The sequence below is a fragment of the Sarcophilus harrisii genome, chromosome 4 (genome assembly GCF_902635505.1).
Source record: "Sarcophilus harrisii chromosome 4, mSarHar1.11, whole genome shotgun sequence".
Classification (NCBI taxonomy): Eukaryota; Metazoa; Chordata; class Mammalia; order Dasyuromorphia; family Dasyuridae; genus Sarcophilus; species Sarcophilus harrisii.
This window is the reverse complement of record NC_045429.1, coordinates 183,520,122-183,547,779: the sequence shown is the minus strand read 5'-3', so window position 1 is coordinate 183,547,779 and position 27,658 is coordinate 183,520,122. Positions and strand designations below refer to the sequence as shown.

The window sequence follows — 27,658 nt, the reverse complement described above, 5'->3', positions numbered from 1 at the left end:
AAGTGATGTGTTCTTGATCTGTATCTGCTGTGATTTGAGGATTCATATGTCCCAGTTTTGTTCCTTATTAGCTATGTAAGGCCTCAAGACTCTAGGTCTGAGTTTCTTTTATCTGTAAAAATAAGAGGGCTAGCCCACATATTCTTCAAAGTCCTCTCTAAAAAAATAGATGTATGTATTGTTTTTTACAAATTAGGGAGGAATAGACTTCCTAATTAGAATGTTGACAAAGATTTTTTTCAACACTTAAGCTACTTCCTCATGATAAATTTAACTGAAATCTTCAGAATAAACTAATTGTTGCAGCCAATAAGTTTCTTTTACTGAGTTGCAATTATACATGTTACTTCATGGTGCTGTGGAGTTCATTTTGATAATCTCTATGCTATCAATAAATTATTGTTAAAGTATTTTAAATTGTGTCTAATAACACTCGTTTCTTTCTAGCTTATTTTCAGAGAAATCATACCTTGAAAAATAAAATAGACAAATTGTTAATTCTAAGAAATTTTCTGCCTCAAAGTCCTAGCAAATAAAATATATTATTAGTAGGAAAGTTTGGGGATTTTTAGAATTTGGGGGGAATAAGTTGACTAATATATTGTAAAACACATATTTACGTTAGGTATCCACCCTGTAGTTAAGTACCTGAACTTTGGGTGGCATTTTCTTTACTATTATTCTGCCTTTAGTTGTGTGGATCTAATATAAATTTTTCTTGGACTTTTGTTAACCTACTAAAGTTAGCCTCAAAGAACCATTGTCCTTCCTCCACCTCCCCAGTCTTTTAAATCTAAGTCCAAAATAAATGAATGGTAACAGGTTTTCTTCAGAGTCTTTTAGTGTAGAGTTTCAGAGCAGGACAAGTTCTGTCCAAGAATGACTTCCAAGTGTGCTCCCATAACCAGCAACAGCACAGAAATTTTAGAGCATGAAAATAAACCAAAGGCAGATCAGCTTCATTAGGATGAAATTATTTGTATGCTATGATGTGATTTTGATTCTAAATGAAAACTTCAAGGTCATAATTTTTTTTAAATCTTTGATCATTGGAGTTTTATAAACAAAGAACTTCTTTAACAGTCAACCTTAATGTGCTCATTTTGCTAGCAAGGTGGAGTTTAGTCAGCAGGGGGAGCTTTAGCCGGCATGTGAAGATATAGAACAAAAGGGAGGGAATAGAAAACTGTTACCTGATTGAGAGGGAGCTAGTAGATTGAAGTTACAATTTGGCAAGTATCCAGAAGTCTGCATTGAGAAATGAGAAAAGCATGACAGTAAATGGCAACAAGAGTTCTAGGACTAAATAGAAGTCAGCAAAGCTGGAATCAGTAGGGATAGATAAAACTGATAAGTATGCCTTACATTAACAAGTTGCACTCAGTGTTTGCATTGAAGTGAGGGTTTTTGAAAGCCCACTAGTGATTACACCAGCCAAATGGGGAAACTACATGGGTCAGTAGATAGAGTGCCAGAGCTGCAGGCCAGAAGGCTTGATTTCATATTTGGCCTCAGACACTTATTATCTGTATTACCTTGGGCAAGTCACAATTTCTGTCCACCTCAGACTCCTCAACTGCAAAATGGAAATAAAACTAACTTCTGTTGTAAGGCTCAAATGAGATCATTGTAAAGGATTTCGCATGGTAATTGGCACATAATAAGAGCTCAAAAATGATACTTATTTACTGCTGCTGCTGCTATTTCTACTACTACAGAAATGAGCCAGCTTCATCTTAAAGGACCTCTTCCAATTTGCGCAGCATCATTTAACCTCCTTAAGCTGCACTTTTACCTCATCTACAAAATGAAGCAGTTGAATTAGATAGCTCTGACATTCTAGCTCTAGACCTATGATCAATGATCTATGACCTTGGATCTGAGCAGGAAGTATATAAGCAGTGTATTTTCAAGGTTAGGGGAGCTAGGCAAGCAAATATCTATCTATACATGCATTAAGTATTGGTAGATAACAAGATTAACTAGAGCTCTTCACTCAAGAAGGCAAATGTGACTTCACAGGAATGACTAAGACTTGATGAACACAGTGGCATTATATAATATTAGAAGGCTATCATCTAAAACAAATGAAGGGAATAAATAAAAGAACTGGGAATTTGGGGAGGGGGTAAAGTAATGTTATAATTAAAAATATATTTACATGAGAAAATCTAGTAATTGAGGAAAAATCATTTTGTATGACATTTATAGGAAATAGAAACAGTGTAATCATCAATATATACACAATAGATCACTTAACCAGAAAAAGAAATTGATGAAAGTAGGAAACAAAAACCAAGCTTCACACAAAGAAAAAATAGCCATCTAGTCTAGGCCATAGACTGTAGCAACTCCAAGTGTACAAACATCAAAAGTGGACCTTCCACTGCTGCTTGAACCCCTCCAAGGAACAAGGAATCCCATTTATCTTATGAGCAGATCTCATTTGTAAGAAATTGGGTCTTTTTCTTTTTTTTCCCTGACATCAAGTTTAACTTGACATTTTTGTAATTTCCACCAAATTTTCCTTATTGTATTCTCTGGGTCCAAATCAGATAAGTTCAGTTCCTCTTCCACATGACAGCCCTTCACATACTTAAAGACAATTGTCATGTTTTTCTAGGAGTCTTCTTTTTTAAGGCTGACTATGCTCCGTTCCTTCAATTGATTGTCAAATGTCATGAACTTAAGGCTCCTTGCTATCCTAGTTGTCCTTTGTCCACTCTTCAGCTTAACACTGTTTTTCTTACATTGTAGTGCCCACAATTAAGCACAGAAACCTAAATGGAGTCTCACAAGAGCAACATACAATGGTACTATCAACCTTTTATTCTTATAAAATTGCCTCACTGAATAAGGTGCACGATTGCATTCATTTTTTTCACTGCTATATTATACTACTGACTCACACACACAATCTTAAAAAAATATATATTTATATATGTGTGTATGCCTTTTCCATCTATACAATTATGAAATTGATGTTTTATATCCAAACACATTTATCCCTAATGAATTCCATCTCATTAAAGATTCATCCCAGTGCTTAAATCTGTGAAGATCTTTTTGCGTCCTATTTCCATGATCCAATATGTTACCAATCTTCATCTTAGAGTCATCTGTAAATTTTATTAGAGTATCATATATGCTTTTTTGCTGATCGTAGGTTAACAATGTAGTGTCAACCACCAATCTCTGGGATCCTTCACCAGTAGCCTCTTGTTACATTGATGTTGAACCATTAGCAACTAATCTTTGAGTCCAGTCATCTAACAAATTCTTATTCATTTAATTGTATTATCTAATCGATATTATCCTCTACACAAGAATAGTGTGACAGGATTAATTACTAGCATTTCTGGGATTAGCTTCTTTTCCCCTACCTTCAATATGAAAAGGCCCAGGCTCCTCCTCCTAGGGAATCAATTTTACTTCATGGTCTCCAGCATCCAGCACTTCTCTATCAAGCTTCCTAGACACCTAAAAGCATAAAAAGTCCCAGCATTGGGCAATCTAAAATTTTTGGACTTGGTAAATTTCCTAAAGACTAGTTAAGTTACTGTGTCCTTCACCATAACTGCCCTGATAACCAGACATATCCATGTGAAGATGAAAGGGCCCACTTCCAAAATGTGACACTTTCCCTGCTACATTTCTTTATGGTCTTAGAGCAAGTTAATCTTTTTGTTAATTGTTGATTCACAATTATTTTATTTCATCCCAACATTATACCTGAACTAAGAGAATACTGTCATTAGAGCCAAAACTCAGACAAATATGAAATAATTTGTCAAAAGCTTTTTTGAAATCTGGATAAACTATATTTACAATATTAAAAAATCCCTTCCCCTCTGTCTTTCTTTGTGTTTTTCTATCACATGCCCACTTTGTGGACTACTCCCAGGAAATTATCCTTGGTTCTCTTGTTTTTAATATTTTATATTAAATATTTTAATACTAAATACTAAATAATTTTTTAATTAAAATAAAGTCTTGTATGGGAGTAAATTAACCTGATGAAATTGTTATTTTACATTTAATGGATTTGACTTGATAGATGGCATTAAGCCATTGTATGAAGATAATTAAGAGACTAGGGAACTTTTAATGATTGGCTTCTGGAATGATTAGCCATCATTCCTCTAATGGCCTTTAAAAATTAACAAACAACTCTGAGCAAGATTGAGAATGGAGCCAGCTGTGAAAGAAAGACTCAGCCATCAAGGGATTTACTCTTCACCTTTCCTCTTGAATGTCTTGCAAGGTGTAACAAGGAGGGAGGATTTTCTCTGCCTCCCCACATCAATGATGACATCTTACAACAGAAACACACAGCATCATCCATCAGAAGAAGCAGAAAGCCACCTACAGATTCAAGTTGATTCAACAAGATGAGCTAAGATTCTGGCACCTTGAGTGAGGCTTAAGTTCTCTTAAAATAGTTGTCCCCCAGGCCAGGATTTTAGCCAAGGCCTAAAGTGGAAACTATGGAGACTATGGTCAAGCAATGGGGATGCCAACCCCCTGACAAGCCCCTAGAACCCAGAAGGGCAACTCTGAAGGTATTAAGAGAAGACATCAGTTGTGAATTGGCTTTTTCACATGTGTTGCCCACATATATTACTCTTTATTGGTCTATTGTTTGTATGTGTGTATGTGCTTCTACTGATAGTGTGGGTATTTGTGAGAGAGATCTCCCTAGATTTATGAGAGGAATGTTTATTGCTGTTTTTCTAAATGTGACATTTCAGCAAATATGATAAATTGATCATAGGATCATAGATTTAGAGCTGGAAACAAAATTGGACATCTGATCCAAGCCCATCATCTTACAGATTAATAAATGAGGCCCAGGAATGTTAAGTAGCCTAAGGTCATCCAGCTGATAAGAAATAGAAGGAGGATTCAAATACTGAATGCAGTACCTTTCTCACTGTACCACTACTTCTTTACTTTGAGCTAATTTTTGACATAGGAGTACAAAACCACAGAATATCTTGATCCTGGAGCATTTAATAATAAGTAGTAGTAAATTTGTTTCCTCCTGGTGCTGCTTAATAAAGAAGAGTTATCCTTGTGTATATAGCGTCTCACCTAGTCCCTGGCACCTATGTACAAATGTGTTGATTGATTGATATATATGTCTACAGAACATATAGCATTTAAGTGAAATACACAGTTTACATAAGATGCTATCTAAAGAGAGATAAGACAGATTAATGTAATTACATAATTATATAATGACAGGGAAGGCAGGTGCATATTTTAAATTCAGAATTAGAGGGAGATGGTGATATAAACCATACAAGTAATAAATCTGTTTACATATATATATGTAAAATATATACACACATACATATATATGGTAGTTTCAGCATCAAAAAAATTTTCAAGTATTCATTGGAGAAGTCAATATATACTTACTATATTTAATTAGGTTTGGTTTTACACTAAAAATCATCATTATATGAGATTTTCTTAGGGGCCTAGTCCAATTCAAAATGTCCTTATAAATGTAATAATAGTCATATGTTATGAATTCCATTTTTAAGAAAATCTAGGAAGCTATATAGGAAAAGAAACTGTTTTGAAGAATGGAAGAGACTCAACATTCTGGAGCAGTTTCATTTCCCTCTTTGGATATCTGACAGCCTCGACTCCTCCACATACTATTTATTTTGCTGGCACTCTTCAGCTGACTGTCCCCAGTTTGAACTTTGCAAGAACTGTAAGAAAACATATTCTTTACTGAATGCTAATATCTGTAAAATATTCTGACTGTAGAATCCTAGCTTAGATTTTGCTACTGGTGAATTCTGCATAGATTTGACACATTTTGTTGTGATCTTTGCTTGCATTCACATTAAACACAAACAAATTTACATTAAAAAAAACAACAACTTCATTACTATATTTGAAAACATAAATACTAGATACAAATTTGAAATGTTAATTTCAAAGTTCTAAATGAGAAGACAAGACAAGATGTTTCAGATGTTCCCGACTCTTCATGACTCCATTTTGGGTTTTCTTAGCAAAGGTTCTGGAGTGATTTATCATCTCCTTCTCCAGTTCATTTGATAAATAAGGAACTGAGTCAGACAGGGTTAAGTGACTAGCCCAGAGTGATGAAGCCAGGGAATGTCTGAGGTCCAATATGAACTTGGGAAGATGAATCATCCTGATTTAGGGCCTAACACGTTATCCACTTGTCCACCTCACTGCTCCAAGAGGCAGATAATTAATTGTGATTAAAACCTTGCTTCTATCAATGATTTTTCCCAACACTGAACTTGCGTTTCCATATTATAAAGTTTTGGTTAAGGATGTAAGGAATCTCATTTTCCATGAATACAGTAGATTTCTTAGGAGGACAAAGCTCAAGAAACTCTTATTCCACAAATTTTTCAAGTTGAAGTTTTAAATAGCCATAAAATACTGTGCTTGATAGCATGTCATGATAGTAATTAAAACCTGATCAAAGTTTTGACTCCCTATATTCAATCCTAAATCTTATCTCTGATTCCCTCTATAACTACACATATTGGATTCTATGAATAGATCCACTTTAATTACTTAGATGTGAAAATGCTTTGATGACTGTCTTAGAGGATTGTTGCAAAAGTAATGAAATGTATGTTTATTTTTAAAATTTAAAAAAAAACACTTTTTGGTTAGAATCATGAAACTTTAGAGATAGAAAGAAATCTTAAGGATCAGCTAATTTAAGGCCCACATTTTAGAGGTGAAGAAACTAAATCCCACAAAGGTTTAGTATCATTCCACAGTCACAGAGACAGTGTATTAGCAAGCATTAGAGACAGAGATTAGCACCTCCTTTTCTGCATGGCGAGGTAGCTCAGTGAGTAAAGAGCTAGACTTGGATTCGGTAATAATTGAATTCACATCTTGGGTAAATCACTCCATCCTTCAACCTCAGTTTCCTAATTATAAAATAGGGATGAAAATAACATGTCTAAAGGGCTTGTTGTAAGGCTCGAATGGGATAATATCTGTAAAATGCTTTACAAATTTTACAAAAATATTATAAATGTTGGCAATTACTCAGGCTGGTTGCCCTAGCTATTCAGAAGAGTTTAGTTTAACAGTCCAAACATGATAAAACAAATAGATGGCAGCTAAGTGGTAGAGTTGATAGAGTTTTTCATTTGCAGCCAGATGATCTAAGTTTGAATAATAAGTATTACTCTTTTTCTATTAACATTACATGACCTCTGAATAAATATGATCATCAGATATTAAATTTCTATCTACCCTGGTACTTCATTGTTTTTATTTGCATATAGAATTATTAGCCTGAAAATGTGAAGTTTAAAATATAGGTTAGAAATGTAAGGTTTGAAAATTCTTTATTTGAAGGAAAGAATACCCAAATGTAACTCTTCTTATGCTTAAAGGAATAATAAATAATGTCACCTACCACACAGGATTGTGTAAGGATCAATGAGATGATACTGTAAAGTGTTTAACTCTCCTTAAAAGCTCTATATAAAATGTTAGCTGTTATTTGCTACTAGTTGATGCTGCTATTACTAACACTACTAATGCTACTGCTGCTTTTGCTGCAAATACTCTCTATTGCTAATACTACCATCACTTCTATTCTCAAAGAATTTTAGAAACAATACAGTCCGTCCTTCAAATATTTGTTAAACACCTATAATGAAAGTTAGCAATAAAATGCTATATATTCAAAGCCAAATAAATGACCGAGACAAAGACTTATATAGAAATTCATAGAAAGGAGAGATCAGCATAGACTGGAATAGTCAAGAAAAGGATGATGGATTATAATGTTTCCACTAAATCTTTAAAGATTTGCATAGGAAGAAAGATACACTAGTTCTGTAAGTTGCCCACTAACTGTATAATCTAATCTGACCTTCACACATTTTTTTAGGATAATAGATAGAGTTATTGATGTAAATCTAGAAGGGACCTTGGGGGCCATTGAGTTCAACCCCCTCATTTTACATATGAGCAATCTTGCTTTCTAGAAGCTCTTGCTTTTGATATTATATTGTTTACTCAAGTTAGGTGCTCTCACTAGTCAGAAGGGTTTGTTTTCACCATCCAAAGATGATAAAAACAAGTAGATGGCAGTTAAATGTCTAGTTGACAGAGTGCTGGACTTGGAAGCTGTGTGTCCTAAGTTTGAATTATGCCTAGGACCCTTTCTGGCTATATGACTCTGCACAGTGAGATAATTAATCATTCAAAAAACATCATTAAGCACTTGAGAATGAAAGGTTCTTTACTAAGTACATAAGATGCAAAGAAAGTTTAAAAAATAGAAACAAAATTTGTGTCTTTGCTCTCAAAGACCTAACATTCTAATGGAGGAAGCAACTTGCAAACTATGCACATAGCAAATAGGAAGTAATCCAGAAATAAGGGGGGAACAGGAGAAAGAACTGGCAAAACTTCTTTTTAAAACTGTGGATAAAACTGAGACTTCAGGGAAACTAAAAAGTAGAAGTGTGTTGTGTCGAGATTAGCTCTTTGGAGGATCTCAGTACCAACCCCAATTCTTGGTCTTAGTGGAGGAGTGATGAAGCGGAGACTCAAGTGGATGGTCAAAATATGGAGTCCATTTATTCCAAATTCTCTCAGCCTTATATACCTTAATACCTTTATGTAACCAAAGCAACACTGCAATATGCACTAACTATATATTAAACATACAGGACCACAAAAACAACTTGCTATTGTATGTAAATGACTCTGCCATCTGATATTATTCTGCTTTAATTACAACAGGTTGTCATTGCCTCCTGACTTCTCAGGAAGGTTGAGTGCCCTTAGGGGAGATGAGGAGCTGAATCAGACATTGTTAACAAGTTCCCTCTGGGCTGAATGGTCTTATACCTCACCCAGAGTTCCCCCACTATCTATGGCCCTCTACAGAAGTGGGGAGGGATATATAATTCTAATCATAGGGGATAGTCAGTGAAAAGATACAGAGTCAGAAGTAGAATGACATGTTCAAAGAACAGCAAAACCTCTATTCTCACTAGATCATAGAATATTGGAAGGAGAATAAAGTATAAGAAAACTAGAAAAGTAAGAAGGGTCCAAGACATGAGCGGCTTTAAAAGCCAAACAGAGGGTTTTATATTTGATCTTGGAGGTAATGGAGAGCCCCTAGAGTTTACTGAATAGGAAGGACAGTGACATAGTCAGACCTCTGCTTTAGGAAGATCACTTTGGCAACTGAGGGAAGGATGAATTGGAGAAGGGGAGGGACTTGAGGTAGGGAGATCATTTGGAAAGTTGTTGCAGGAGGCTAGAAAGAAGTGATGATATTCTCTATTAGAATAATAGCTGCGTTAGGGTTGTGTGAATTGTTCTCATCTCCTGTGTGAGGGCTTGCCCTCGGCATCAGGGATTCTCATGTACCTTTGTCATCCACCTGGTACTCAACTCTCACCAGTGTCTCCAAGAAGCTGTAGCTTGTGTAGTAGCCACATCCTGGTAAAAACCATCTAGGTAGGGTATTTTCAGGGAAGACTAGTATCTCTGTGGTGAAGGCTGCTGAGCCCTTTACAGGGCTACTTTGCACCTTCAGTGTCCATCTGATCCACCTAACTCTTACCTGTGGCTCTAAGAAGCTGTAGCATGCACAGTGACCACACGTCATTACCACTTTGGCAGACCAGCTAAATCAGGTTGAGGGTAACCTATAGGTAGGTCTCAAACTCTTTGGTAAATTGGGGAGATATCTATCCCAAGCATGGGAAGACTTCCCAGATGGAAGGGGCAAATGAGAACAATTTGTTCTAACAAACATGAAGGTGGATGAGATGGGCTCTGATCAGACATCAAAGACCCCAAAATCACCCATTTCATCTTGGGCTGTCACTACTCATTTTGACTTTTGTCATGCTACTGGACTTTGATGACTCTGGATGAAAGAGAATGAGGCTGACACTTGGTGTAACTGTCTCACTAAGATCCAATTCACACACAAATGAAAACATCACCACGGGTGTCATTAGTATTCTGAATTTGAAGGACAAACAGCAACAACAGCTGTGCTAGATAAGAAAAGGGGATGGGAAAAATCTTGTGAAAATAAAAGCAACAGGATTTGATCACAGATTAGAATTACAGGCTCTCTGAGAGAGAGAAACCAAAGACATATTGATTTTTTTTTTTTTTTTTTTGTATAAGGAACTTCTAGTTTAAAATACCTAAAAAATAAGTTGGTGATAATAAGACTAAAGCTCCAGAGAGAGGGGTTAGGACTGAATAAGTAGCTCCAGGTATCAGCTGCATAAAAATGATAATTAGAACTTATAGGTGCTGATAATATCACATAATTAAATAGTGTGGATGGAGACAATAAAAGGGCCCAAAACAGCCTTTGGGGTATCCTTGTTTATAGTAGGTGAGACTTGGATAAAGGTGTAGGAAAAAAGACTGAGGAAGGAGAGAATCAAAAGAAAATATTATAATGAAAACACTAGAGGTAAGAATGTTTAGGAGGATAATAGATTCAGAGCTGAAAGGGATCCTAATAGACACACTGTCCAATCCCTTTATTTCAGAAATGAGGAAACAGACATAGAGATATAAAGGGATAGCCCATGAGGCTTCAATCAAATATTGAATCAGAGATATTTACTACTTATTAGACTTCTATTTTCCTGTTTTTTCTAACTAAATTATAGGGATGCCATAGCATATAGTAGACATCAGTTGCCATATCCGAACTTTCTAGTATTAAGGAAAAACTAGCATGGCCTTAATGGAGTAGGACGTTGGGGGGGAAACTCCCAGCTTACATCTGGGACTGTTGTAGATGTTGCTTTATCACAAAAAAGGAGTTCTTAATGGTACAGGGAGAGGCAAGACCTCCCATGTATAATGGGTGAGAATCCTAGGGTTATCATCATTGTTATGCATCAGAAACTTGAGGAAACTGAAAAAAAAAACCTGATATTTTTTAGAGAGGATTAGAATTTGATCAAGCAGATCTAATTGGCTTCCCTACCTCTAGTGTCGCAGGAAGAAAGGTACAATTAACTAAAATGCTAGAAGTTGCTAGGAAGAAAGATGGATAGAAGATTGGGACCCAGAATTAAGAAGACCAGAGTTCAAACCTCTTACTAGCTGTGTAATCCTTGGTCAGGTTGTTCTATTTGCCTCAGTCTCCTCATTTGTAAAATGGGAATGATAATATTAGTTCCTACCTCCCAGGGTTATGCTATAGCGATCAAATAAGATAATATTAGCACAGGGCCTGGGTCATGGTAGGCACTTAATAAGTCCTTAATATTTCACACATGAAGTATCTGAAAGTCAGTGAAATTCCCTAATTAGAATTATACAACTGGATTGGGAAGAAAATTCATGTTTCCTAATTGCTATCCCAGTATTTTTTCCATCACAACATGCTGTCCTCTTGTAATGGGCTGAGGCTTGAGTTGATGCACTGAGGTCCCAAGCACGTGAGGCTAAATAGTAATTGGACCATATTCTATTAATATATATGCTTGGAGAAAGAATGGCCCCCGCCCACTCTCTGTGCAAGTCCTGATGTGTTGTATAGGAAATGACGATTTTGGTGGGTGGAGGCAGGGAGACAGGAAGAGAGGCTGAGAGAGACTGCTGGCTGGCTGGGTTCTGTTCTGGTGGATGCTGGTCTCATGGCTTCTGACCTGGCTAGCTTCTTGACTCAGCTGCACACATTGCTATTGCTGATTCCCTTCTACCTCCAGTCTTTCTTCATCTCTACTGAGACTAAAGATTGAATATTTTCCCCTAATCTGAATTCCTGACTCCAGCTGATTTTAAAATACACAGTCATCGCATCCTCTGACTTTTCACTGCTATCTACATTAACTTTTCTTCTAGGCTTTCAGCCATACTTTGACAAGGTCCATTTTATGGTTTAAATTGTTATATTAAATACAGTCTTTCCTGACTATTTGCTTTTCTAACAAGAGTAGAGGAATGTAGTGAGGATGCTGTCATGAGATTGAGATGTGTTTACATTGTTGTATTCTGAAGCAAACCACACAACAGAGTACTGTTCTGGTTTAGTTTCAACATGTTGTGATGGTTTGCTATCGTCTTGTCTTCCCTGCCTCCTTAGCCCCCAGTAGCTTCCCATGTGTTATTAATTTTTTTTTTAAATCAGGCTTAAGGTCATGGGAACAAATTTAAAATTGGTCTTATCTTACTCAATTTTTTTTTAGTCTTCACAATTATCTTATAACCCAAACAAATGCTCATCATAATGATAAAGACTTTAAAAGTACAATTTTGTACATATCACAGAATTTTATCTTAAAAAACTTTTCCCCAAAATAAGTAACAGAGACAATTTCTTGCCAAAATGGCTTTCCCTATCTTCCCTCCCCAGTATCATTTTCTTTGCTTTTTTTCAACTTAAATCCTGACATTAATGTCATACCATGGTTCTGTAGGATAAGAATCTTCATGTACTACAGTTCCCCTGCCACCTTCCATATTTTATGTTATATTTTCAGGGGAGTGTCTGTTTTTAATTTGTTGTGCATATTTTTGTCTCTGTTTTTCTGAATTTAGTCCAGAATAAATCTTAAAGGTCTTTTTCTTTCATTAAAAAATATTTCTTCTCTTTATGTATATAGTATAGCTTTATAAGTGAGCAAAAATAGTTTTTAAATTTTTACCCAGTATCACTAAATATGGTGTCAGTTATAAATGCTTTGATTATGCTTCTCATCAAAAGTATTAAAAAAAAATTTTTAAACAAGTCTTTTATTCTCCTTTGAATCATAACTTTTCCTAGTCTTCCTTCTCCTCCTCTTTCTTCACCCTTGCTCAGGGCTCCAACTGGCTCTATCTTTTTTTACCATCTGTCTCTCATTCCCAGTTTGAACTCTTTTAAAAAATTAGAATAACCAGGGAATTAATGCAGCAACTGGAAGATCTCTCTGTCCTCCCCATTTATTCCTTACTTCTCCCTTTCCAAATTCTAATGGGGCCCAATCATCTGGTACAGAATCCTTATTTTTACAGAGAAGGAAATCAAGACCTGGAAAGATTACATGACTCATCCCAGACACAAAAGGAATGAATATATAGCAGAGAACCTGGATTCAGGACCTAGCTTCCTAAGAACACATTCAGGATAAATGACAATAAATGTCACAAGGCCTTGTATATCTCCACAGACACTACCATATGACACAACCCTCAAGCTAGGGAAGAACTAAATTACTTAGTAATAATGCTCCAGAAAAGACCTTTCAATTGGCTAGTTAGCATGGGAGAATTTCTATCCAGTTGGGTTCTCATTTTTTTTTCTTTCTCTCCCTCCCTCCGCTCCTCTGGCCCTCTACCTCCTCTCTGCCTTCCCTCCTCTCTTTCCCTCTCTCTCTCTGTCTTTGTGTGTCTCTCTCTTTTTTCAATTTTTAAAAAATATTTAAAACTAAATATCAAAAAAGAAAAATGGAAAATGAAAGACAGAAAAGGAAAATAAAACAAAATATTGTCATGTGCACAGCAGAACATCAGGCAGGAATCAAAATATGTAACAATCAATTTCCATTTCAAGAAAACCTGTATAATAATAGAAGAGATTTTATTCATGACTGTCTGTCTTTGCTTCCTTGTAGATTATTCCGTTGTTCTCCACTGTGCATTTTGTATTTTTTATTTTCATTTGTCTCTTTCTTAATGTCTTAAGTAACTAGTTCTGTACATTGACACATATCTTACCATATAACATGCAGACACATCTTCATGATTCTCTTTAGCTCATCACCACATGGCCACCAAGTTCTGACTGGGTTTTTTTTGGGGGGAAAGGGGGGAGTTGAACAATCCACAAAATAGACAGAAAGATACAATATCCCAGAGTTCTGTGTAGTCCCCTTATACTATTGCTTCTCCTTTTTGAATAGTATTGGTGTGACAAAAAGATTATTAACACCAGTGTTATCAAACTCAAATAGAAATGGATCTAATCTGATTGGAATTGCACTCCAAAGTTTTGAGGGCTGCTTGTGGCTTATGGGCTGTAAGTTTTATACCTCTGCTTTTACACTATCTACAAATGTTATTTCAAGTCATTATTCTTAATATGCAATCTTTGACAAAATAACAACATTTGCTTTTAAAATAAAATCAGAAGACAACTTGTAGGTTCTTTGGAAAGGTGTCTAAAGGAGTTGGTTAAATTATTTTTGTTTTCCTGTGTGCCCAAAGTCCACAGGCAAGGAAAATATCATTTCTTGGCCTAGTTGATACAAGATTAGGATGTAAGCTTCAAAGTTGTTAGGACTGTTTTTCTTTTAATAACTAGAGTTTATGTAACACTTTTTGATTGGGGAAGTGTTTTATAAATATTAATTAAATTGATAGGTGCTGTTGTTATCCCTGTTTTTTTATAAATGGAAAGACTGAGGCTAGAGGACGTTATGTGACTTATCCACAATCACACAACTAGAAAACATCTGGAGCTAGATTTGAATGTAGGTCTTCTGACTCCAAATCTAGGTCTATGCCATCTAGAAGCTTGTGTTTTTGTCTATGTTTCTCCAGTGCCCTATGTTTTTCCTTTCCTTGCTCACCACTGGTGAAAAAATATAATACTTCTGCCTCCAAAGAGCTAAAGATGAGTATCCTAAAACACTAAGAACAACAGAAAGGCCCATTGTGTGTATGAGCAGGTTGTAACTCATCATCAGTGAAGAATCCCAAAGAACAGAAGCAAAGGATGTCATCAAGAAAGTATATGACATATTTAACATGTATAGGACTGCTTGCCATCTGGGGAGGGGGTGGAGGGAGAGAGGTAAAAAGTCAGAACAGAAGTGAGTGCAAGGGATAACATTGTAAAGAAATTTTTTTCCAAATAAAAAAATTAAAAAAAAAAAAAGAAAGTGTATGACAGGAAGAAGACATGTTGATCAGAGGCAAGCAACTTACTGATAACCTTTATGATGTAAGGAGAAAGAATGTTAGGCTTTCAGCATGTTGGATGGACTTCTTCTAGCAGACTTAGGGGAGAACATAAGAGGCATAGAATATGTGGTCTGCAATCTGGTGGTACAACTGATGGGAACATCTGAGTTTATATGAGATCATGGGTACATTTGAGTACTGAATATCCCTAGTGTTCAGTATTATAATTCATAATAGGTATTTAATAAATAGTTGTTGAATTAGATTAAATAAGCTTGTTATCTTTATATCAGTCGTTTTGGAAATCACTGTTTGTGAGCGCAGTTAGCTCATCTGGTAACAGCAATGATTAGAGTAAATATAAAATCAGAAGAAAGGATAACAGTGAAGAGATAATGCTATGCAATTAACCCAGTCTATTTTTTTTTATTAATTTTTTTTTTATTTAATAGCCTTTAATTTACAGGATATATACATGGGTAACTTTACAGCATTAATAATTGCCAAACCTCTTGTTCCAATTTTTCACCTCTTACCCCCCCTCCCTAAATGGCAGGATGACCAGTAGATGTTAAATATATTAAAATATAACTTAGATACACAATAAGTATACATGACTAAAACATTATTTTGCTGTACAAAAAGAATCAGACTCTGAATTATTGTACAATTAGCTTGTGAAGGAAATCAAAGATGCAGGTGTGCATAAATATAGGGACTGGGAATTCAATGTAATGGTTTTTAGTCATCTCCCAGAGTTCTTTTCTGGGTATAGCTAGTTCAGTTCATTACTGCTCCATTAGAAATGATTTGGTTGATCTCGTTTGCTGAGGATGGCCTGATCCATCAGGACTGGTCATCATCTAGTATTGTTGTTGAAGTATATAATGATCTCCTGGTCCTGCTCATTTCACTTAGCATCAGTTCGTAGTAAGTCTCCAGGCCTTTCTGAAATCATCCTGTTGGTCATTTCTTACAGAACAGTAATATTCCATAATTTTCATATACCACAATTTATTCAGCCATTCTCCAACTGATGGACATCCATTCAGTTTCCAGTTTCTAGCCACTACAAAAAGGGCTGCCACAAACATTCGTGCACATACAGGTCCCTTTCCCTTCTTTATAATCTCTTTGGGATATAATCCCAGTAGTAACACTGCTGGATCAAAGGGTATGCACAGTTTGATAACTTTTTGAGCATAGTTCCAAACTACTCTCCAAAATGGTTGGATTCGTTCACAACTCCACCAACAATGAATCAATGTCCCAGTTTTCCCACATCCCCTCCAACAATCATCATTATTTTTTCCTGTCATCTTAGCCAATCTGACAGGTGTGTAGTTAACCCAGTCTATTTAAACAAGACTTTCTTTTCTTTTCAACAATCTTTCTCATCCAATAATTTACTTTTTGAACTTAAGTGCAGGATTCTACATTTTTAATTAGTTTTAACCCATTATGGTATATGCTGAGGCCTTTATGAATCCTTATTTTGTCATTTGGAAGATTAGCTGTTTCTTCCAGATATTTGTTCATCCTCAAATTTGTTCATCCACAGATTTGCTAAGTATTTGTTGTGTCTTCACCCAGGTTGACAGAATCCATTTATCAGTTCTCTTTGTATGCTCTCCAACTAAATGTTAACCTTCCTAGTTATGTGATCATTTAATGCATCTTTCCTATAACAAGTGTAAAACATTCTATATCAAAATGAAGTCACTACATTAACATTACCGTAAGTAAATTAATGATATTAAGGAGAGTTCTTTTCAGAATCTCTTGTCAGTAAATTGAAATAATTACTTCCTAACCTTGGAACTGAATCCTTATTTTTAGTATCTCTTTCTCCTAATGAACTAGGCAGTCTACTGAATGAATTTAAGTATTTACTTTTGAAAGCATATTAACTTCTTTAAGTCCAAAAGATTAGCAATTACCTAACCAAAACCAACATATTTAGGCTCCAAAGTGACCTGAAATACTGTTTATTCAAAATTATGAATCACACTTGATTAGTGCAATTTGCAAATACTTTGTAAATATAAATTAACTATTATGTTTAAATAGCTAGACCCCATCATCTCTTTTCTTAGGAACCTCTACATAACTTAAAAGAAAATGAAAATTATGAACTAAGTTCAGTTTGGTTTTGCAACCTTGTTGGATCATACTTGAGGTTTTCTCAAGTCTTTGAAGCTAAGAAGATACATCCCACTGTGAAAATTTAAAAAAAAAAAGTTTTAAAAAACTATCAGTGTGATTTTAAGTAATTAGCTTCATACCTACATTGGTTACTTTGCATATTTTTAATGGAGAATAACATAAATTCACAAAATTTATTATTATAGACTTTTAAAAGCTTCTTGTTATTTTTTTAACTATGAAGTTGTGGAGGGAAAGGGGTTATTTATGTGCACTAAGTTTGAAGCTGCCCATGGATTTATCATTCTGAGTTGCACAGAGTTCACATTCATTTTGCTTACTTTGAGGTCTTCTTTACTTTCTTCGGTTGAGGTAATAGTTATAACATTTCTGACCTTTGAGTGAACTCCCTGCTGTTGGTAGTAGATGATGGAAAGGAAGAAATAGCAGTTGTTTCCCACTTTGGGGAAAGCTTAGGTACTTGGAAAATAGAAATGCTTAAGATATATCCTGATCTTCATTTTGAAACTATTATGCACTTCTCCCTATTACTGATGGCAAGATGTGGCTACTATTTCTGAATTAGATTCTCAAGAAATCATTCCAACAATATGAGAACAAAACAAATTAAGGAAATTGACTAATTTTTAATACTACATTGAATATTTTTAATTGATCAAAATATTCTATTTACCAGTGGAAAAATAAAATAAAAGGCTACTCCTAAAGACTCTTAAGAGCAGAAAAGAAAAAAAATTTTAAAATGAGAAAGAAGAGTTAGAAAATTAGAAAAAGTAAAAAAATGGTCTTATGTATTGAAGCATAAATTACTTTGAGGGTGAAGATTGGAATGGGGATCTGTTTACTCATATGACAAAATCCAAAAGCAATATTATTTGCAGATAAGTCTACAAAAATCAGCTTCCTCTTCTCCCCTCACCAATAAAATTTGTTTGGCCCAAAACATTCTTATATTTACTATTTCTTCATTCTCCCAACTGCGTTTGCATTTTGTCCTTCCAGAAATTACAGAATTCTCTTTTAATTCAGCAGAAAAGTTTCTCTGAAGACAAAACAAAAAAATTGAAACCAGAAAGGGAAAAAAAAATCACTTCCTGGTTTCTATTAGCTGTGAAGTAATGAATGAATTAATAAATAGCTTTTTTTTTTTGTGCTGAGACACTTGGGGTTAAGTGACTTGCCCAGGGTCACACAGCTAGGAAGTGTTAAATGTCTGAAGCTCAGGTCCTCCTGACTTTAGAGCTGGTGCTCTATTTACTGCACCACTTAACTGCCCCAATAAATGGCTTATTTTTTTTTAGCTGATTTATTTTGTTGCAAATACTTACTTCCCCAATAAGTTGGTCTTTTTGGTTACTAAGTTCAATTCAGATCTCCCCTTTTATGAGACCTTTTCCAGTCTCCCCTTTCTTTTCTATTTCTTTTTTTTGTTTCCTTTTTCTTGTCTTTTTTTCCTCCTTTTTTTTCCCCCTTTTGTCAACTTCTTAGTTAAACTTGGAGAAACTTTGAAGTCTAGAAAGAAAAAGTCTCTGCTCTCAAGGAGCTTATGGACTACTAGGGGATGAGATGTTGACATAGATTAGTAGATATAAAATAGAAAGTTATAATGACAAATTGAATAGCTGTACAAAGTGCTGTAAGAAATGGCAAGGTGAGGGACAGCTAGATGCCACAGTAGATGGAGCACAGTCCTGGAGTCAGGAGAATCTGAGTTTAAATGTGGCCTCAGACATTTGACTAGATGTAAGACTCTGTGCAGGCACAAACCCTGTTAACTCCACAGTTTAATTCCAGTTTTCTTTTCTAGTTATATTTTACTATATTCTTTGTCATGTCTTTTTTTGTTTCAGCCAAGTTTGGGTATTAGCTACTTCCTAAATTTGTCCTGGCCACTTTCTGCCTCCACACACTATTTCCTTCTATTTTATTATTTCCTTCTTCTCTTTCTCTGAAGCACAAGTTGTCTCAAGAAGCCTTCTCATCATCCTCCCCACTTAAAAGTTATTTTTCCCAACTTGCATTTTTACTCAGGTGTATGAGAAATCAAGGTGATTTTTTTATGTTTGTATGATGTGTCTGTCTATATTTTGTATAGGGCAGGAGGGAGGGAAAAAGAGAAAACTATATATAATGGAATGGATATAGATAGATAAGTAGATAGATTTATTTTTATTGGTTCTGTTCATTTCATTTTACATCAATTCACATTGTCTTCCTATATTTCTCTGTATATAAAATATTCCTATTATTCATCATTTCTTAAGGTACAGAGATATTCTATTATGGGCAGGTAGGTGGTATAGTAAATAAAGTCAGGAAGATTCCTCTTCCTGAGTTCAGATCCAATCTCAGATGCTTACTAGCTGCGTGACCCTGGGCATGTCATTTAACCCTGTTTATGTTAGTTCCTCATCTGTAAAAATGACCTGTAAAAGGAAATGAAGAAGTATCTTTGCCCCCCCCCAAAAAAAAGCCCTAAAAGAGTCAAGAGAATCACAATACTAATAGCCACACACACACACACATATATATATATATATATTTCATTATATTAATGTACTATAAGTTATTTAGCCATTCTCCAATTATTTAACATCTCCTTTGTTTCTAATTATTTACTACTACAAAAAGTAACAACAGTGAATATTAAATATTTTGGTGTATACTCCTGAGCTCTCTTACTTAAATGCCATACTGAATTAAAGTCATTGCTCTTGTTTAGCTTTATTGAGCCTTCATCATATGATAATTGGTTTGTTGTGGTGTTTTTGTTCTTTAAAATATAATAATGGTTCTCTCTGAAAGAAAACATGTTTCTTGGGGAGGTTTTCTGGAGGCAGCCTTCGTTTCATTTAAAAGTAAATAATCACCCAAAACGCAGCCAGGAAATAAAAGTTCAGATCTTTTATTGTCTCCAATGTAGCCCGATTAGTTTTCTTGGAGGCCTCTCTCTCTCTCTCTCTCTCCTTGATTCTAAGAGCTTTTGCAGCTTTGTCCTTTGCTTCTGCCTCTGTTCCTTCAGCCTCCAGCCAGCACCAAGGTGGAAGATGAAAATGAATCTCTCTTGCCTCGGATAGAGGGCTTGTGGGCTTCCTCCCAGAGTGCTCCTCTCCAACCCCAGTCAATGTTCCGAAGTCCTTCACCTGAAGCTAAGAGCCTCTTTATATATGATCTCCCAAAGGTTAACTCCTCCTTCTGGAGGCAGGGCTTAAGGGAGGTGTGAATTCGGATATCTCATACTAAACCCTGAAATCTCCCAAACATGTGAACTCCAATGAGTACTTAAATACTTCTTGCTTATATGAGCTCTGTAAAGGTGTGAACACAAGCATTGTTTCTATCAGTTGTACTTAGTACCTTGTTTCAAGTTCTGGCCCATAACATCTCGAAGGATCAGCTCAATCATACTGATTATATCAATTATTGTCTCTATCAACTCTAATGACTTTAACAATTTGTAAAGATTCCAACAGTTTGTCATGATCACAAGGGTGAGTGATTGGGTAATAATATGTAAGGAATACAATTCCAATTCTCTTGTCTCCATTGGTATACAGATAATCTGACCGTTAAGTAGTTAGAATGAAACTACTAGTACCAAAGGAGATGTGTGGTCTAGATCTAAAGTAGCCTGGGGAATTCCAAACCAGTTCAAAAGACTTGGAAAAACATTTTAGTTATTTAATTCAATCTGATATTTACTATGGAAGACATAGCACTCTTCCCCAAGGTCTTTCCTGACTAAGACCTTGAATGGACACAATCTGGAACCAGTAACACATTCCTATATCTACAACAACTACTTTGAGATCTTTGCACAGCATCACAGAGTCTTGAAAGGATAGATTTATTTTGGCAATCACCATGAGCCAGAAATTGTTCTTATTTTTACTGTTAATTCACCATGGCACTTATTTCAGCTTTTCAAATTAATGCTATAAATTTACAATATTTAGGTTTAAACCAGAATTTCTTTCTACACATGAAATGTCTAGAAAGTAAAATAATTGAAATCATCTTTCTTTGTTAGACAGACAAATAGATACACATGAGTATATGAGAGAAACAAGGCAGTGAATTTTTTTGTAATACTTTTTCCCAATGCTGAAGTTACTGATAGTAATGGCAGTCTTTCAGTGATAACATAGCATAGTGACCCTAGGTAATTAAAATAGTGAATAAATGCATGTTTGATTAAATGTTAGTAATACCTCAAAGATATTGAGTCTAATAGGTCATTAAATAACTGTCTATGGAGGAAGTTATTTAATCTTTCTAGGTCTCAGTTTTCCTCATCTGTAAAATATTAGGGGCAAATTAAATGACTTCTAAGATGCTATTCAACTCTGTGATCACCTAATTATTCTGTGACTCTTTACAGTTTCAATGGGTGTGTGATCTCCTCTATAATGGTACTTTCTAGGGTCTTTCATCCAGGGCAGCTAAGTGGTATAATGGATAGAGTGCTGGTCCTGGAGTCAGACAGACATGAGTTCAAATTCTGTTTTAGACACTTACTAGCTGTGTGACCCTAGGCAAGTCACTTAACTTATTTGCCTCCATTTTCTCATCTGTAAAATGGAGAAGATAGCATCCATTTTATACAGTTGTTGTGAGGATCAAATGAGATAATATTTTTGAAGTACTTAGTACAATGCCTGACATATAGTTTTTACATTACTCCATATGCTCAACAATCCAGTGACACTGGTCTCCTTGTTCTTTACCAATTCCCAGTGTTTTGTTTGTCTAGTTCTTCCATATACCTGGAATTCTCCTCCCATATCCCTTTCATCTCCTCAACAAAGTACTGGCTTCCTTTAGTCCCTTGAGAAGAAGCCTTTCTCAGTCTTCCTTAATTCTAGTGCCTTGTCTTGGAGGTCATCCCTGATCTATGCTGTTTAGCTTATACAAATAAGCTACAGATTTACATGTATGTTTCTCCCCCTTTAGTCTGTGAGCTCCTTGAGATCTGGGGCTTTTTGCCTTTCTTCGTATCCTTCTGTGTACCTGGCACACAGGGAAGATGCTTAATAAATGTTTTTTGACTTGCCACCAAGTTTAGCAGTATCCTCCTCAGGATTGCCCAACTCTTACAAAGAGAAATTCCATTTAAAGTAACAACTGATAATATAAAATATTTAGGAATCTATCTGCCAAGGGAAAATCAGAAACTTTATGAGCAAAATTACAGACCACTTTTCACACAAATTAAGTCTGATCTAACCAATTGGAAAAATATTAAATGCTCTTGGATAGGGCAAACAAATATAATAAAGATGACAATATTACCTAAACTAATCTATTTATTTAGCGCTATACCAATCAGACTCCCAAAAAACTATTTTAATGACCTAGAAAAAATAACAACAAAATTCATATGGAAAAACAAAAGGTCAAGAATTTCAAGGGAATTAATGAAAAAAAAATCAAATGAAGGTGGCTTAGCTGTACCAGATTTAAAACTATATTATAGAGTAGCAGTTACCAAAACCATTTGGTATTGGCTAAGGAATAGATTAGTTGATCAATGGAATAGGTTAGGTTCAAGGGATAAAACAGTCAACAACTATAGCAACCTAGTCTTTGACAAACCCAAAGACCCCAGCTTTTGGGATAAGAACTTACTGTTTGATAAAAATTGCTGGGAAAATTGGAAACTAATATGGCAGAAACTAGGCATTGATCCATACTTAACGCCGTACACCAAGATAAGGTCAAAATGGGTTCATGACCTAGGCATAAAGAATGAAATTATTAATAAATTAGAGGAACATAGGATAGTTTACCTCTCAGACCTGTGGAAGGGGAAGGTTTTTATGACCAAAGCAGAACTAGAGATCATTACTGATCACAAAATAGAAAATTTCGATTATACCAAACTGAAAAGTTTTTGTACAAACAAAACTAATGCAGACAAGATTAGAAGGGAAGCAATAAACTGGGAAAATATTTTTACAGTCAAAGGTTCTGATAAAGGCCTCATTTCCAAAATATATAGAGAATTAACTCTAATTTATAAAAAATCAGCTTCATTCTTCAATTGAAAAATGGTCAAAGGATATGAAAGACAATTCTCAGATGAAGAAATTGAAACTATTTCTACTCATATGAAAAGATGCTCCAAGTCATTATTAATCAGGAGAATGCAAATTAAGACAACTCTAAGATACTAACAGACCTGTCAGATTGGCTAAGATGACAGGAAAAATAATGATGATTGTTGGAGGGGATGTGGAAAAACTGGGATATTGATGCATTGTTGGTGGAGTTGTGAAGGAATCCAACCATTCTGGAGAGTAGTTTGGAACTATGCTCAAAAAGTTATCAAACTGTGCTTACCTTTTGATCCAGCAGTTTTACTACTGGGCTTATATCCCAAAGAGATCATAAAGAAGGGAAAGGGACCTGTATGTGCACGAATATTTGTGGCAGCCCTTTTTGTAGTGGCTAGAAACTGGAAACTGAATGGATGTCCATCAGTTGGAGAATGGCTGAATAAATTGTGGTATATGAAAATTATGGAATATTACTGTTCTGTAAGAAATGACCAACAGGATGATTTCAGAAAGGCCTGGAGAGACTTACACGAACTGATGCTGAGTGAAATGAGCAGGACCAGGAGATCATTATATACTTCAACAACAATACTATATGATGACCAGTTCTGATGGACCTGGCCATCCTCAGCAACGAGATCAATCAAATCATTTCCAATGAAGCAGTAATGAACTGAACCAACTATGCCCAGAGAAAGAACTTTGGGAGATGACTAAAAACCATTACATTGAATTCCCAATCCCTATATTTATGCCCACCTGCATTTTGATTTCTTCACAAGCTTAATTGTACAATATTTCAGAGTCTGATTCTTTTATACAGCAAAATAATGTTTTGGTCATGTATACTTATTGTGTATCTAATTTATATTTTAATGTATTTAACATCTACTGGTCATCCTGCCATCTAGGGAGGGGTGGGGTAAGAGGTGAAAAATTGGAACAAGAGGTTTGGCAATTGTTAACGCTGTAAAGTTATCCATGCATATAACCTGTAAATAAAAGGCTATTAAATTTAAAAAAAAAAAGTTATCAAACTGTGCTTACCTTTTGATCCAGCAGTGTTACTACTGGGCTTATATCCCAAAGAGATCATAAAGAAGGGAAAGGGACCTGTATGTGCACAAATGTTTGTGGCAGCCCTTTTTGTAGTGGCTAGAAACTGGAAACTGAATGGATGCCCATCAGTTGGAGAATGGCTGAATAAATTGTGGTATATGAAAATTATGGAATATTACTGTTCTGTAAGAAATGACCAACAGGATGATTTCAGAAAGGCCTGGAGAGACTTACACGAACTGATGCTGAGTGAAATGAGCAGGACCAGGAGATCATTATATACTTCAACAACAATACTAGATGATGACCAGTTCTGATGGATCAGGCCATCCTCAGCAATGAGATCAACCAAATCATTTCCAATGGAGCAGTAATGAACTGAACCAGCTACGCCCAGAGAAAGAACTCTGGGTAATGACTAAAAACCATTACATTGAATTCCCAATCCCTATATTTATGCCCACCTGCATTTTTTTATTTCCTTCACAGGCTAATTGTACAATATTTCAGAGTCTGATTCTTTTTGTACAGCAAAATAATGGTTTGGTCATGTATACTTATTGTGTATCTAATTTGTATTTTAATATATTTAACATCTACTAGTCATCCTGCCATCTTGGGGAGGGGGTGGGGGGGGTAAGAGGTGAAAAATTGGAACAAGAGGTTTGGCAATTGTTAATGCTGTAAAGTTACCCATACATATAACCTGTAAATAAAAAGCTATTAAATAAAATAAAATAAAAAGGATTGCCCAACTCTGCTCAGGTAAAGACATAAAGAAACACAAAAAGCAACAAAGCCAATAACTGGCTCCTCTAGGCCAGTACATTTATTTTGTTTGCCTTTTCCAAACAATAATCTCTTCATTAGTGAAGTTGCTAACTTACATTGCTAGAGGACATTTCTATACCTACAAATTCTCTACCCCAGTGAAATCACAAGTCTAATCCCTTTCCATTGTCCATATTCTTCATCAATCTTTCATTTCAATTGTCCAAACATCCGGCCACTGAATATTTAATATGCTCTCTTCGGAAGCTGTCAGATCAGTTTACCTCATCAGTAGGATCAGTTGCTTCCAAGTTAAAAGTTTTGTCATTTGTCATTTCAGAGAATGATGAAGAACAAGATACTCTTCCCTCTCTAGACAAGCCTGGCTGGTATTCCCAAGGAAATTCTGACCATTTGTATGAATTTCTCAAGAAAATGACTGGCAAAGAACAACCCAAGGTATCTTATGATAGACTTCGAGTTTCTGATAGCTAGTTGTAGATGTTAATAAATAAATATAAACGGGACCCATAATTTTGTAATCAATAACCTTTCGGTCATCTACTGACAAGACTGCTTCTAAATATTTGTAGACCTGTTGTCTTAATGTGAAGTATTTGCAGTGTCCTTGCTGAGTACTATTGTACCCTATCACATATTAGGAGATAATCCTAGATTAATAGATAATTATTAATTAGATAATCCTATGTTCTTATATCTAAAAGCATCATCTTCTGGTGGTCTGCTTTCTGGTGATAAACTTATCTGCCTTTAGCTAAGGTGGTCCTCAAGTAGCAGGACAACCATCAACAATCAAAAAACATTAAACAACCACTACATGACAGACATTGTACTTGCCTTTGGGAATATGAATATAAAGAAAAAAAGAAAGAAAACTCTCTAGGCACTAAAAATTTATTCCCCATTCATTTCCTTGACCTGTACACAAAATCTTTCTAAATTATTTCAGTCTGCCAATATAATAGGGCCTTGAAGAACTAGTCAATTCCATGAAACCCCACGCGAGCATGATGATTTAAGAAAATAACTTCATTCTTGACTATCCTTTTTAAGACCTTTAAAAAATATGAACAGAATTTTTGTTTACTGTATCTAGAAATAGATCAAGTAGGAATTTTGAATCAAAACATTTGATTACTTAGTTGACTCAGGAAAAGCTGAACCCACCATCTTGTCAGGCTGAGCCTAGACCATTTCTCTTTGATATATTGTCATAACTATAGTGGGCAACAATAAAATGCTGAGCAAGGAAGGGAAGGCCAAGTTTAGTGGACATTTGCTGAAAGAGATCTTAACAACGTGAGTATAGCATAATAATATAGTGACAACATGGTTCTGGGCAAAGAAAGATGAAATTCCAGTTTATGAACTTGAACTTACAAGTTAAAACTTGCATGATTCTGGGCACATTAGTTATATTTTTCTGGTCTTGAGTTTCCTCCTCTGTAAAGTGAGAAGATGGGACTTAAGTGTGTCTAAGATATATTCTATCTTTCTTTAAGTCATATCAGCTCATTAATAGCTGCAAGATAAAGGAATATATTACATACTAGTAAATTATTATAATAACTTTATGCTTGGTAAATATAAAGATTTAAATTTAAATTTTAAATTTTAGTAAAAATTAATTGGGAAAACTGGAAAACATTCTAGCAGAAATTAGGTAAAGACAAATATCTTAGACAAATTACTAAAATAAGGTCAAAATGGATACATGACCCAGGCATAAAGGGAAATATTAATAAATATGAAAAATATGGAATGTATTATCTATCAGATTTATTAATAAGAAAAAAATTTTGAATAAGTTATGATATAAAATGAATAATTTTCATTACAAGATAAAGCTAATGTAGCCAGAATTAGAAAGAATGCAGAAAATTGTAGAGAAGAAATTTAGTTTCTCAGATAAAGTTCTCATATCTCAAATATAGAGAGAAATTTTTCCAATTTAATAAGACTATGAATTATTCCCCAGTTGATAAATGGTCAAAGGATATGAACAAAAAGTTTTTGAAGCTGATAAAAATGCACTAAATCATATTGATTAGGAAAATGTGAATTAAAATAACTTCAAGATACTATCTCATATATCAAATTGGCTAAAATAATAGAAGAAGCAAATGATAAAGGTTGAAGGGAATTGGGAAAAATTAAGATACTAATATATAGGGTTTTGTGTTTTGGTGTTTTTTTGTTTTGTATTGTTTTGTTTTGTTTTTTGCTGAGACATTTGGGGTTAAGTGACTTGCCCAGGGTCACACAGCTAGGAAGTTAAGTCTGAGACCCAGATTTGAACTCAGGTTCTTCTGATTTCTTGGCTGGTGCTCCATCCATTGTACCAACTAGCTGCTCCTACTAATATACTATTAATGGAATTGTGAACTGATTCAACCGTTTTGGAAAGCAATCTGGAATTATGTTCAAAGAGTTATAAATGGCATGTACCTCTTGAACCCAGAAATACCACTATTAGGTCTGTTTCCCAAGGGAATCAGGTGAAAAAAGAAAAGAATGTTTTCTAAACTATTCATAGTAACTCTTTGTGGTGACAAAGAACTGGAAATTGAGGGAATGCCCATCAATTGGGGAATGGCTGTCTAAGTTTGGTATATGGTCATGATGTAATACCACTCTGCTGTAAGAAAAAATGAACAGAT

At 35.1% G+C, this 27,658-nt stretch overlaps 1 protein-coding gene across 1 annotated transcript in view; it reads left to right on the top strand.

Annotated features, from left to right (window-relative positions):
* Nucleotides 1-27,658, top strand: part of NT5DC1 (5'-nucleotidase domain containing 1) — a 247,619-nt gene that overhangs the window by 175,256 nt on the left and 44,705 nt on the right. The window contains exon 9 of the mRNA XM_031964382.1: nt 25,318-25,436. Coding sequence (XP_031820242.1) covers nt 25,318-25,436 — 119 coding nt within the window. The remainder of the gene's footprint in view (nt 1-25,317; nt 25,437-27,658) is intronic.